General features: G+C 52.4%; 1 protein-coding gene across 1 annotated transcript; it reads right to left on the bottom strand.

Moving 5' to 3' along the window:
* Positions 1-3977: 3977 nt before the first annotated feature.
* OCEL1 (occludin/ELL domain containing 1) lies at positions 3978-7120 on the bottom strand. The gene is made up of 6 exons (XM_010361467.2): positions 6991-7120; positions 6441-6617; positions 6111-6316; positions 5205-5370; positions 4901-4954; positions 3978-4394 (listed from the first exon to the last, which is right to left on the bottom strand). The coding sequence occupies exons 1-6, from the start codon at positions 7057-7059 to the stop codon at positions 4272-4274; spliced, it is 795 nt and encodes a 264-aa protein (XP_010359769.1). The 5' UTR covers positions 7060-7120; the 3' UTR covers positions 3978-4271.
* Positions 7121-13916: the final 6796 nt, after the last annotated feature.

Below are 13916 nucleotides of genomic sequence, written 5' to 3'. Positions count from 1 at the left end.
GCCTCCCTGGTCTTTTTTTTTTTTCTTTTTTTTTTGAGACAGAGTCATACTTCATCACCCAGGCTGGAGTGCAGTGGTGCGATCTCGGCTCACTGCAACCTCTGCCTCACAGGTTCAGGCGATTCTCCTGCCTCAGCCTCCCCAGTAGCTGGAACTACAGGCACCCACCATGATGCCCAGCTAATTTTTTTTTGTATTTTTGGTAGAGATGGGGTTTCACCATGTTGACCAGGTTGATCTCGAACTCCTGACCTCAGGTGATCCACCACCCCTGCCCTTGGCCTCCAAAAGTGCAGGGATTACAAGCGTGAGCCACCATGCCTATCTTCACTTAATTATTTTATTCGGTCGGCTCTTACTCTCTGCCTCCCGGGTTCAAGCAATTCTCCTGCCTCAGCCTCCTGAGTAGTTGGGATTACAGGTGTGTACCACCACGTTCAGCTGATTTTTGTACTTTAATTAGAGATGGGGTTTTGCCATGTTGGCCAGGCTGGTCTCGAACTCCTGACAGGTGGTCCACCGGCCTTGACCTCCCAAAGTGGTGTGATTATAGGCATAAGCCACCAGGCCCTTAATTCTGTTTGGGCTCTGATGTCCTTGGGAGAAATCTCTGAGGCCAGTCCTGTCACATGATTTCAGGCCAGCCAATCAGACCACCATTCCATGGGTCACGGCGACTGGTTTATGGAGGGCCTGAGATTCCGAACTAGCCAGTGAGATTCCACAGCGGGATTTGGAACTGGGAGAATCTAATTAAAGCAGAGCCAAGGATGGAAGATCAATTTCCCAAGATGCCTTTGGAGCCCTTAGATCAAGCCATACCTGAAACCCTTAGGTGTTTTTAGTTCTATGAACTCAGTCGTCCCCCTTTTGTGGCTGAGTCAATCTGACTTCAATTTTTTTTTTTTTCGCACATGGAACTAAAAATCTGTTTCAGAGATTGAGGTTTGGGAGGCAGGGACCTAGAAGGCCAAGACTTTGAAATGTGGGCTTCACTGGGTGATACGGAATCATGTGGGGTACCAGGGACTCTCCCGTCCCAGCCTCGGGAGTCTGTGGCACCGCTCTGTGGTGGGAACGGCACCTGTGGAATTGAGCACCAGAGCTGTAAGGAGGTAGAGAGAAAGGGCCTGAATGGTGGTGGGGGTGGCACCTCTCACTGATGTCCTGTCACGCAGAGGCAAGTCCTCCATTAAAGATGCCCTTCTGTAGCCAGGCATGGTGGCAGGAGCCTGTAATCCCAGCTATTTGGGAGGCTGAGGCACAAGAGTCACTGGAACCTGGAAGACGGAGGTTGCAGTCAGCTGAGGTTGCACCACTACACTCCAGTCTGGGCGACAGAGGGAGACTCTATCTCAAAAAAAAAAAAAAAAAAAAAAAAAAAAAAAAAAAAGATGCCCTTCTGAAAACACCAAGGGAAGAAGTCAAGTCTTGTCACGCTGCTTGCCGGGCCAGTGCTTAGCCCTTATGCAGCCCCAGTGTGCCAAAATGGTCCCCAGTCTCCCCATGTCCATCTTGAAGACAGCCTTGGAAGATGGGAGATTAGGCCCCTCCTGTGGAGTCAGTGAGGGTCTCTCGTGGGCATGTTCCCAGAAGGGAACTGAGGCAGGGGCGGGATGGAGAGGACACCAGGTTCCCATTGAAGGCTGCACTGGGTTCTGCATTAGGCCAGGGTTTCCCACAGTGTCCCGTGAGTGAGTGGGTCCATGTCTACAATCAAACTGGACAGCAAGGTCCCATTTATCCAATGCATGGGACATCTGAGGGTTGAGTGAGACCATGGTGTCTGTCCTGCTGTTTGGCCCCAGGCCAGAAATCTGGATGTCTGTCCAAGGCCTGACTGCCGAACTCCTACTTTTCCTACAAAACCCTACCCACATGGCCCTTCCTGCAAGAAGAGATCTTGAGCCTCCCTGGCTATTAAGACTCTGCTGTGCAGCCTTCTGTTACTGGACTCAGGGCTATCTTCCCCAGACTAGGGCCTTCTTGAGGACAATCGTGGTGGCTCAGTGGTTGACAGTCTTCCCTGCATGTAACTGGTCTTCCTGGTTGCTTCTGTCCCCTGTGGCTCCCTTGGGAGGCTAACACTCAGAGGACACTTCTGGTCTGCTGTTACATGGCCCCCATGGGGAGACCGGCTCCACCTGTGCCCCACCCGTCACAGCCAGGCCTAGGATGGGTCGGACACTGGAAGGCTCTTCCCCTAGGCCATGCATATGGATGTGCCCACACAGTGCCTGGGGTCAGCTGCTGTCACGAAGTGCCCAGGGAGACAGAATGGAGGAATCCAGCTGGGTGTGGTGGCTCATGCCTGTAATGCCGGCACTTTGGGAGGAGGCGGAGGTGGTGGGTAGATCACTTAAGGTCAGGAGTTCAACACCAGCCTGGCCAACATGGTGAAACCCTGTCTCTACTAAAAATACAAAAATTAGCTGGGAGCAGTGGCAGGTGCCTGTAATCTCAGCTACTCAGGAGGCTGAAGCAGCAGAATCACTTGAACCTGGGAGGCAGAGGTTGCTGTGAGCCGAGACGGTACCCGAGACGGTACCACTGCACTCCAGCCAGGGCGACAGAATAAGACTCCGACTCAAAAAAAAAAAAAAAAAAAAAATGGAGGAATCCATTTGTCTGGGGTGCGTTCATAGCCTGCAGGGCTTCCAGGCTGAACCCACTCCCTTTAGGTGGACCCGAGCATGGCATCCCTTGGATCTTCCAGAAGGCTGTCCTACCAAGACTGGCGTCCTCTAGCGATCTTGTCTCCATTATTACACCCACAGAAACTCTTGGTCCCAGCCAGGCAGGGTGGCTCACATCTGTAATCCCAGCACTTTTGGAAGCTGAGGTGGGCGGATCATTTGAGGTCAAGAGTTCCAGACCAGCCTGACCAACATGGTGAAACCCCGTCTCTACTAAAAATACGAAAATTAGTTGGGTGTGGTGGCAGGTGTCTGTAATCCCAGCTACTCGGAAGGCTAAGGCAGGAGAATCACTTGAACCAGGGAGGCGGAGGTTGCAGTGAGCCGAGATCATGCCACTGCACTCCAGCCTGGGCAAGAGCGAGACTCTCTCTCAGGAAAAAAAAACAAAAACAAAACTCTTGGTCCCTGGTGTTCCCCGGCAAGCCTGGCCGACGACGTGACGCTGGATGTTGGCCTCTAACTGGAAGGCGACTTAAGGCTCTTGCGGGAGAGAGAACCCCCATTAAGGGTTCAAACCCTACCCAGAGATCCTAGACAAATCCCTTTTGTGGAACCTTTTTTTTTTTTGAGACAGAGTTTCACTCTTGTTGCCCAGGCTGGAATGCAATGGCACGATCTTGGCTCACCGCAATGTCCGCCTCCAGGGTTCAAGTGATTTTCCTGCCTCAGCCACCATAGTAGCTGGGATTACAGGCACACACCACCACACCCAGCTAATTTTTTTTTTTTTTTTTTTTTTTTTTTTTTTTAAGTAGAAACGGGGTTTTACCATGTTCGCCAGGCTGGTCTCAAACTCTTGACCTCAGGTGATTTGCCAGCCTCGGCTTCCCAAAGTGCTGGGATTACAGGAGTGAGCTATGGTGCCCAGCAGGAACCTCGTATTGTTTCTCCTCTGGAAATGAAGGAACAATTTTGTGGTGATGGCTGGGTGCGGTGACTCATGCCTGTGATCCCAGTACTTTGGGAGGCCGAGACAGGAGGATTGCTTGAGCCCACGAGTTTGAGTCCAGCCTAGGCAACAGAGACAGACCCCATCGCTACAAAAAATAAACAAAATTAACCGGGGCGTCATGGTACATGGTTGTGGTCCCAGCTACTCAGGAGGCTGAAGTGGGAGGATTGCTTGAGCCTGAGAGGTGGAGGCTGCAGTGAGCCATGATCGTGCCACTGCACTCCAGCTTGGGCGACAGAGTGAGACACAATCTCAAACAAAAACAAAAAACTTTGTGTGTGTGTGACAACTGAGTGAAATCAGAAATGTTAAGTAATTATACTCAGTAGGTGTCTAATACATGTTTATTTCACTGGGATGGAGAGCAGGCTCTACTTCCAGGGAACAGGTGGAGATCTGGAGTCCCTATAGGGTCAGAGCTAGAGGACCCAGAGGAGGAAGACCTGGAAGGCCTTCCTGGAGGAGGAGCTGTCAGCGCTGAGTCCAAAATGAAGAGGCATTTGCAATCCTGGAGAAAGCTACCCCTGGTAGGGAGAGCTGCAAGAGGAAAGCTGAGGAGATACCAAGCAAAGCAAGGGACCCGCATCCCCATGCATCCCTCTGCCCATCTGCAGGGGCACTCAGAAGTACACAGAGCCCTCGCTGTCTCCTCGGTCATTGAATTTCTGGATCTGAGTCTTGAGATGCCTCAGTTTACCCTTCAGGTAGTGGCAGCGAGCCTGCTTGTCCAGGAAGCCAGGATCCTAGGCAGGGTGAGACCCAGAAGTCCTTGCAGCAGTCTGCCCTGTGGCCCTCAAGCTGCTCAACCCTCTGCCTTTCATTCTCCAAGCCTCAATTTTCTCTCCTTGAAACGGCACAGGCAACTGGGTGAGCTGGGTGAGGTGGCTCATGCCTGTAATCCCAGCAGTCTGGGAGGCCGAGGTGGGCAGATCACTTGAGGTAAGGAGTTCTAGACCAGCCTGGCCAACATGGTGAAACCCTGTCCCTACTAAAAATACAAAAATTTGCCAGGCATGGTGGTGAGCGCCTGTGATCCCAGCTGAGGCAGGAGAACCGCCTGAACCCGGGAGGCTGAGGTTGCAGTGAACTGAGATCTTACCATTGCACTCCAGCCTGGGCGACAGAGCGAGATTTTGTCTCAAAATAAAAAATAAAAAAACAGAAAACACACACAAAAAAACGGCACAGGCACCCCAGCCTCACAGAAGTCTCAGGGGTGCAAGACCAAGCTGTGGGATGCAAGACTCACCGTTTGCTTCTTCTCAAACTCCCTCCAAACCCGGGCTGCAACTTGGGCCTCCTTCTGCAAGGGGAGGAGTAGAAAGGGGGTTTAGTGAGAGTTGAACTCAAGGAGGGATGGGGAAACTAAAGCTCAGACAGACGCAATGCCCATCTAGTGGGGACTTCAAGGGCTGACCTTAGCCATGTGTCGTGTGGCGCCCAGCCAACCTAGAGTAGAAAGTCCCAGAAATCTAGATCCAGTGGGTGTCCCACAGGCTTGCGTCGGGCCACTCAGAAGGACTGCGGGGCAGGGCTTTCTCCCCAGTGCTGACCTGGCTTTGGGGTGGGGGCAGGGAGCTCAGCAGGGCCTCCAGCTGCCTGAGCTTTGCCTGTGCACACCCCACCTCCCGCTGGAGCTCCAAGAACTCTCCGTACTGGTCCTGGAACACTGCGGCGTAGCGGCTCCGTTCCCTCTCACTGCTCACCGGTGGGTACTTACTACCAGGTTGAAGGGGGTCAGAGTGTGAGCGTCAAGAACCCCACCCTTTCCCCCAGTCAGTGCAATTTGTTTTTCTTTGTCGATGCTGGGCCCCCTACTAAAAATGTTCCTTTTCTCTCCGTCTTTTTATTATTTATTTTTTTGAGAGGGAGTCTCGCTCTGTCGCCCAGACTGGAGTGCAGTGGCGGGATCTCAGCTCACTGCAAGCTCCGCCTCCCAGGTTTACGCCATTCTCCTGCCTCAGCCTCCCAAGTAGCTGGGACTACAGGCGCCTGCCACCTCACCGGGCTAGTTTTTTTGTATTTTTTAGTAGAGATGGGTTTTCACCGTGTTAGCCAGGATTGTCTCGATCTCCTGACCTCGTGATCCACCCTCCTCAGCCACCATATCCAGTTAATTTTTGTATTTTTAGTAGAGACGGGGGTTTCACAATGTTGGCCGGGCTGGTCTCGAACTCCTGACCTCAGCTGATCCGCCTGCCTCAGCGTCCCAACGTGCTGGGATTACAGGCGTGAGTCACCGCGCCTGGCCTATTTGTTTATTTATTTTCAGAGATGGAATCTCACTGTGTTGCCCAGGCTGGAGTGCAGTGGCTTACTCACAGGGGCAATCCCACTACTGATCAGCAAGGGATCCTTTTCTTTTTACTCTTTGGTAAACTCTTATTCAACTGTCAAAGCCCCAGCCTCAGTGCCCCTCTCTGATCTCAGGCATGAAGAATCACATGGGGGACACTCACAGCTCATAGTCGGGCACTGGGTGGGGCCTAGGCTTATGCCCCTTAGGGATGGCTCCAATAGGGTTCTTGGCACCCAGGAGGGGCTGGGAGAGCAGCTCATCCTCAAACACAATCTTCCTCGGCTTTGCCTTGTGGGGTCCTGGCTGGGGCTGGCACGGAGGGCGGGGGGCGCTGGTTTTGAGGCCTCCAGGCGCCAGTCCTTGCAGCTGCCACAGGAATCGTGGTTTGGAGTTAAATCGGGGTGTCGGGAAACCGGAGTCCCTCAAACTGGGGGGACTAAATCTTTTGCCTAGAGGCCCGGCCTGGGGACCCCCTCCCGGTCTGGCTCACCGGGGGCCCAGGCCCAGGCGGGTGAGTCTGCAGATGCCCCCGGGAGCCGCGAATCTTTGGGAGCTCCCGGGTGGGCATCGGCCTCCGGGAGAAGCAGCTCGCGGGTTTCCGGGCTGATGGGCGGGTCCTGCGGGGGTCGTCGTGTCCCGCGCGCGGCGGGCGTGGTCTGCGGGCGGCCTGTGGGTGGACACGCGGAGAGGACACGCCTGGCGACATGCACGGAGAAAGGACGCGCGGGCAGCACGGCCCGAAAGCAGCCAACTCTCACCCAGCGGGAGCAGAGTTCCCCAGCGCGGCTATTTGCATAGACGCACGCGATTGGTCCGCAGCGACCTCCAGACCCCGCCCACGACTGCGTAACCCAAAAGAGCGCTATGTAAACGAGCTCTGACGTCGCCGCGCAGCCTGGGACCTGTTCTAGTTAACCCCCGCGCTGCCGGAGCCTCGCCCTCTGGGGCGCGCGGAGCCCACGGACAACCGCGCCCGAGGAGCTCCCCGGGACCTCCGCCCCACCTGCAAGGCCGTCCGGCTGGCTACCGCCCCGGGTCACCTGTCCCAGCGTCTGAAGCTCCGAGCCTGGGTCCGTCGTCAGAGAGGCACTTCCGTCCCGGTTGTGCATTTACTGCAGGATGGACCCGACTGGCGGGGTCGCTCGGCAGGGCAGTGGGGCGGGGTCTGACGGGAGGGGGCTGGGCCTGACGGCCTGGGGGCGGGGCTGACCTGTCTGGGCGTGGCCACACACCTTCGAAACGTGGTCGACTCCGACCTCGACTCTCAAGTTTGTCTGAAAAAACGGGATGGTTTTGCAAATTTAAACTTACACATTTTTTCAGCAATTATATGAAAAAGAAATTTAACAAGAGCCTCGCTTGCCCAGGCTGGAATGCAGTGGCGTGATCTCTGTTCACTGCAGCCTCTGCATCCCGGGTTCAAGGGTTCCCCTGCCTCAGCCTCCCGAGTAGCTGGGACTACAGGCGCCCGCCAACACGCTCGGCTAATTTCTTCTATTTCTTAAATAGAGATGGGGTTTCACCGTGTTCGCCAGGATGTTCTCGATCTCCTGACCTCGTGATCCGCCCACCTCGGCCTCCCAAAATGCTGGGATTACAGGCGTGAGCCACCGCGCCCGGCCCCTCACGTGTACTTTCAATGTTGAAAATATTGACTACTCAGGTCAGGCGCGGTGGCTTACGCTTGTAATCCCAGCATTTTGGGAGGCCGAGGTGGGCAGATCACGAGGTCAGGAGTTCGAGACCAGCCTGGCCAACATAGTGAAACCCCGTCTCTACTAAAAATACAAAAAATTAACCAGGTGTGGTGGCCGGCCCCTGTAATCCCAGCTACTTGGGAGGCTGAGGCAGGAGAACCGCTTGAAACCGGGAGGCAGAGGTTGCAGTGAGCCGAGATCGCCCCACTGCACTCCACCTGGGTGACAGTTGAGAGACTTTGTCTCAAAAAAAAAAAAAAAAAAAAAAAGGCTAGGCGCGGTGGCTCATGCCTGTAATCCCAGCACTTTGGGAGGCCGAGGCGGGAGGATCACCTGAGGTCAGGAGTTCAAGACCAGCCTGACCAACATGGAGAAACCCCATCTCTACTAAAAATACAAAATTAGCTGGGGTGGTGGCGCATGCCTGTAATCCCAGCTACTTGAGAGGCCAAGGCAGGAGAATTGCTTGAACCGGGAGGTGGAGGTTGCAGTGAGCTGAGATCGCTCCATTGCACTCCAGCCTGGGCAACAAGAGCGAAACTATGTCTCAAAACAAACAGGAAATATTGCCTATTGCATGAGTGAAAGAATTTAGAAACTATTTCATAATTCTTTTCCTATTATATCCCGCAAATGTTTTTTTCTTGTTGATTTTTAGAAGTTCTTCAAATGTCAGCCGGGCAAGGTGGTTTATGCCTGTAATCCTAGCACTTTGGGAGGCCGAAGTGGGTGGATCACTTGTGGTCAGGAGTTCGAGACCAGCCTGGCCAACACAGTGAAACCCCGTCTCTACTAAAAATACAAAAAATAGCCAGTCATGGTAGCATGCACCTGTAATCCCAGCTACTCAGGAGGCTGAGGCAGGAGAATCACTTTAAACTGGGAGGCGGAGGTTGCAGTGAGCCGTGATTGTGCTGCTGTACCACTCCAGCCTGGGCGACAGAGTGACTCCAAAAAAAGTTCTTCAAATGTCAAGAAAATTCATGTAACCAGGCAGTGTATCTTTTTTTATTGCTGCTATAAATGGGATGCTTTAATACATTTTAAAGCTATATACATATATAGTATACAAGAAATGAATGTTTAAATATCTGTAAGTCTCTTGCTAGCTTATGGAATTCTTTTATTGAAGTATCTTTAGTCACATTGCTTAGGCCTATCATATATACAGTCATCTGCAAATAATTTTGTCCTCTCATTTCTTATTTTTCTTCTTTTCTTATTTTTCAATCTCATTTCTTTCTTGTTTTAGAGATGGGGTCTCGCTCTGCCACACAGGCTGGAGTGCAGTGGCGCCAACATAGCTAACTGCAGCCTTGAACTCCTGGGCTCAAGTGATCATTTGCCTCAGCCTCCTGAATAATTGGAACTATAGGCGCGCACCACCACACCTGGATAATTTTTTTTTTTTTTAAGATGGAGTCTTGCTCTGTCTCCCAAGCTGGAGTGCAGTGGTGTGATCTCGGCTCACTGCTACCTCCGCCCCCTGGGTCAAGCAATTCTCCTACCTCAGCATCTTGAGTAGCTGGGATTACAGGTGCTTGCCACCACGTCTGGCTAATTTTTGTATTTTTTTTTTTTTTTTAGACGAAGTCTCACACTGTCGCCCGGGCTGGAGTGCAGTGGGGCGATCTCGGCTCCCTGCAGCCTCCACCTCTCGGGTTCAAGCGATTCTCCTGCCTCAGCCTCCCAAGTGGCTGGGACTACAGGCGTGCACCACCACACCCGGCTAATTTTTGTATTTTCAGTAGAGACAGGGTTTCACTATGTTGGCCAGGCTGATCTTGAACTCCTGACCTTGTGATCTGCCCACCTCGACCTCCCAAAGTGCTGGGATTACAGGCATGAGCCACCGCGCCTGGCCTAATTTTTGTATTTTTAGTAGAGATAGGGTTTCACCATTTTGGCCAAGCTGATCGCAAACTCCTGACCTCGTGATCCACCCACCTTAACATCTCAAAGTGCTAGGATTACCGCCATGAGCTACTGCACCCAGCTGATAATTATTATTTTTTTGAGATGAAGTCTTGCTCTGTTGCCCAGGCTGGAGTGCAATGGCACGATCATGGCTCACTGCAACCTCTGCTTCCCTGGTTTCAAGCAATTCTCCTGCCCCACCCTTCTGAGTAGCTGGGGTTACAGGCACCTGCCACCACGCCCAGCTAATTTTTGTATTTTTTAGTAAACACGGAGTTTCACCATGTTGGCCAGGCTGATCTCGAACTCCTGACCTCAAGTGATCCATCTGCCTTGGCCTTCCAAAGTGCTGGGATGACAGGCGTGAGCCACACCAGGTGGCCTACATCTGGATAATTTTTACATTTAAAAATTTTTATTGGTAGAGATGGGGTCTCGCTATGTTGTCCAGTCGAGTCTTAAACTCCTAGGATCAAGCGGTCCTCCTGCTTTAGCCTCCCAAGTAGTTGGGACTAAAGACATGAGCCCCATGCCTGGCATTTTATTTATTCTATTTACAGGGTCTTGCTATGTCGCCCAGGCTAGTCTCTATCTTCTGGCCTCAAGCAATCCTCCTGCCTCAGCCTTTGGAGTATCTGGGACCACAGGCGTGCACCACCATATTTGGCCCCATTTCTTTCTTTCTTCTAGTTGTGCTGACTACCACCTCAAGACTATGTTAAATTATGGAGGTAGGGTGACTGTGAGCATCCTTCCCCGTTCCATTCTCCTAGGTTTTTTTTTTTTTTTTTTTTTTTTTTTTTGAGACGGAGTTTCACTCCTGTTACCCAGGCTGGAGTGCAATGGCACAATCTTGGCTCACTGCAACCTCCGCCTCCCCACAACCTCCGCCTCCCAGGTTCAAGCCATTCTCCTGCCTCAGCCTCCCTAGTAGCTGGGTTTACAGGCACGTGCCACCACGCCCGGCTAATTTTGTATTTTTAGTAGAGATGGGGTTTCTCCATGTTGATCAGGCTGGTCTCGAACTCCAGACCTCAGGTGATCCGCCTGCCTCGGCCTCCCAAAGTGCTGGGATTACAGGCGTGAGCCACCACACCCAGGCCTTGTTTTTGTTTTTTAAGCCGGAGTCTCACTCTTTTACCCAGGGTGGAGTGTAATGGTATGATCTCAGCTCACTGCAACCTCTGCCTCCCAGGTTCAAGTGATTCTTCTGTCTCAGCCTCCTGAGTAGCTGGGATTACAGCCATGTGCCACCATGCCTGTCTAATTTTTGTATTTTTGTTTTGTTTTTTTTTTTTTTTGAGACAGAGTCTCGCTCTGTTCCCCAGGCTGGAGTGCAGTGGTGCGATCTCGGCTCACTGCAAGCTCCACCTCCCAGGATCATGCCATTCTCCTGCCTCAGCCTCCTGAGTAGCTGGGACTACAGGCGCCGCCACCGCGCCCGGCTTATTTTTTTTGTATTTTTAGTAGAGACGAGGTTTCACCGTGGTGTCAATCTCCTGACCTTGTGATCCGCCTGCCTCGGCCTCCCAAAGTGCTGGGATTACAGGCATGAGCCACCGCGCCTGGCCAATTTTTGTATTTTTGGTAGAGACAAGGTTTCACCATGTTGGCCAGGCCGGTGTCGAACTCCTGACCTCAAGTGATCTACCTCTTTCAGCCTCCCAAAGTGCCGGGGTTACAGGTGGCATTAGCCACCGTGCCTGGTCTATTCCTCATTTTGATGGCAGAAATTTTGAGTATTTGCCCATTAAAGTCGATGCTTCCTTTGGCTTGAGATTGTTCAGTGAAGTGAGGAAAATCTCCATCTATTTCCTTTCTTTTCAAATTAGGAGCCTTTGGGTATTGGAGGCTAAACAGTACAATTTGTCATTTCGGCATCTGTGATTTTGTTTGCTGAGGCATTAATGTACTGCCTTTTGTTGTTGTTTGAGACAGGGTCTTGCTCTGTTGCTCAGGCTGGAGTGTAGTAGTGTGATCACAGCTCACTGCATCCTGCAACTCCTGGACTCAAGCCATTCTCCTGTCTCAGCCTCCCAAGTAGCTGGGAATATTTTTTGTAGAGATGGGGTTTTACCATGTTGTCCAGACTGGCTTCAAACTCCTGAGCTCAAGCGATCCTCCCACCTTGGCCTCCTATAGTGCTGGCATTACAAGGCGTGAGCCACAGTGCCCTGGCCAATGTGGTTCTCTTTTTTTTTTTTTTTTTTGAGTAGGGGTCTCACTCTGTCACCCAGGCTGGAGTGCAGTGCTGCGTGATCGCTGCTCACTGTAGCCTCCAATCCCTGGGCTCAAGGGTTCCTTCTGCCTCAGACTCGCCAGTAGCTAGGATTATAGGTGTGAGTCACCATGCCTGGCTCAGTCTCATTCTTATGATCTACATTTTTTTTTTTTTTTTTTTTTTTTTGAGATGGAGTCTCGCTCTTGTTGCCCAGGCTGTAGTGCAGTGGTGCGGTCTCAGCTCACTGCAACCTCTGCCTCCTGGGTTCAAGCAATTCTCCTGCCTCAGCCTCCCAAGTAGCTGGGATTACAGGTGCCCACCACCATGCCCAGCTAATGTTTTGTAGTTTTAGTAGAGATGGGTTTTCGCCATGTTGGCTAGGCTGGTCTCGAACTCCTGACCTCAGGTGATCCGCCTGCCTCAGCCTCCCAAAGTGGTGGGATTACAGGCGTGAGCCACCGTGCCCAGCTCTATGATCTACTTTTTTTTTTTTTTTTTTTTTTTTTTTTTTTTGAGACGGAGTCTCGCTCTGTCACCCAGGCTGGAGTGCAGTGGCTGGATCTCGGCTCACTGCAAGCTCCGCCTCCCGGATTTACACCATTCTCCTGCCTCAGCCTCCCAAGTAGCTGGGACTACAGGCGCCCACCACCTCGCCCGGCTAGTTTTTTGTATTTTTTTAGTAGAAACGGGGTTTCACCATGTTAGCCAGGATGGTCTCGATCTCCTGACCTTTGTGATCGGCCTGTCTCGGCCTCGCAAAGTGCTGGGATTACAGGCTTGAGCCACCGCGCCCGGCCTTGATCTACTTTTTAAAAGCTGCCAGTAGCGCTTTTAAAAATCTCTACTTGGGCCGAGCACAGCGGCTTATGCTGTAATCCCAGCACTTTGTGAGGCCAAGGCAGGAGGATTGCTTGAGGCCAGGAGGTCGAGGCTGCAGTGAGCTATGATTTTGCACCACTGTTCTCTAGCCTGGACCACAGAGTGAGACCCTGTCTCAAAAAAAAAAAAAAAAAAAAAAAAAAACCCTACCTAATGGTTTTACTCACTGTGTGATGGGGTCCATTGGGCACCTCCCAGGGTCTCCACAATGCCGTCATGCTGCCATGGGGCAGACACCCCAAGCCCTTGTCACCAAGCCCCTCAGCTGCTCCCTTACAGGCTGTGCCCTGTCTGGAGATGGTGTGAGAGCAGGGCTCAGGACCCTAGAATTCCTACTCCACAACCCTTTTCAGGACCCCTACCCTAGTACCCACCCAGTTCTCCTTTGAAATGATCAGACTGTGAGCTGGGGAGGGCAGGGTCTCCAGGGAATGCTGGGCACGACCCATGTGTGTTTGTCGAGTGACTGTGTGAGGGATCTGTAGTGTCCCAAGAGCTGGGGCTGCAGTGTGGCTGAGCTGTGTCCTCAAACTATTGCCTTCAATTCCAGGGAAGACCTAGTGTTGAGACCCCCTCCTCCAGGCTGAGCTCCTGTCATTACCCCACTCCTCCTCGACCCTCCAAGCCCCTGTCCTACCCTTTGGCCCCACATTGCTGAAGGCATTGAGTTTGACTGTAAGTCTGCCAATCGGAGGCTCCTAGGGCCTCCTGGGGCTGGGCCTCGTCCGTTATTGGGTAGGCTCCAGAGGAACATGGGCGGAGGGAGAGTTTGATGAGTCACCACCCGCCAGCCTGACTTTTTCTGTTGTTTTTTTTTTTTTTTTTTTTTTTTTTTTTTTTTGCAATGGAGCCTCGCTCTGTTGCTCAGGTTGGAGTGCAGTACCGCCATCTTGGCTCACTGCAACCTCCACCTCCTGGGTTCAAGCGATTCTCGTGCCTAAGCCTCCCAAGTAGCTGGGACTACAGGCATGTGCCACCATGCCCGCCTGAGTTTTGTAGTTTTTGGTAGAGACGGGTTTTCACCACGTTGGCCAGGCTGGTCTCGAACTCCTGGCCTCAAGTGATCCACCTGCCTTGGCCTCCCAAAGTGCTGGGATTCCAGGCGTGAGCCCTCGCATCTGGTGCTGAGGTTCTTCTTTCCCTGCTCACACACTCTCGGTGGCTCTTCAGGGACCTCCAAAGACCCTCCCATCTCATTGCCCACCCTGAAAGGCATTGCTGGATGGGGACAGGGGACAGAAGGCAGACAGAC

Source organism: Rhinopithecus roxellana, chromosome 8, assembly GCF_007565055.1.
Source record: "Rhinopithecus roxellana isolate Shanxi Qingling chromosome 8, ASM756505v1, whole genome shotgun sequence".
NCBI classification, from domain to species: Eukaryota; Metazoa; Chordata; class Mammalia; order Primates; family Cercopithecidae; genus Rhinopithecus; species Rhinopithecus roxellana.
This window is presented reverse-complemented; position numbering and strand designations above follow the sequence as displayed.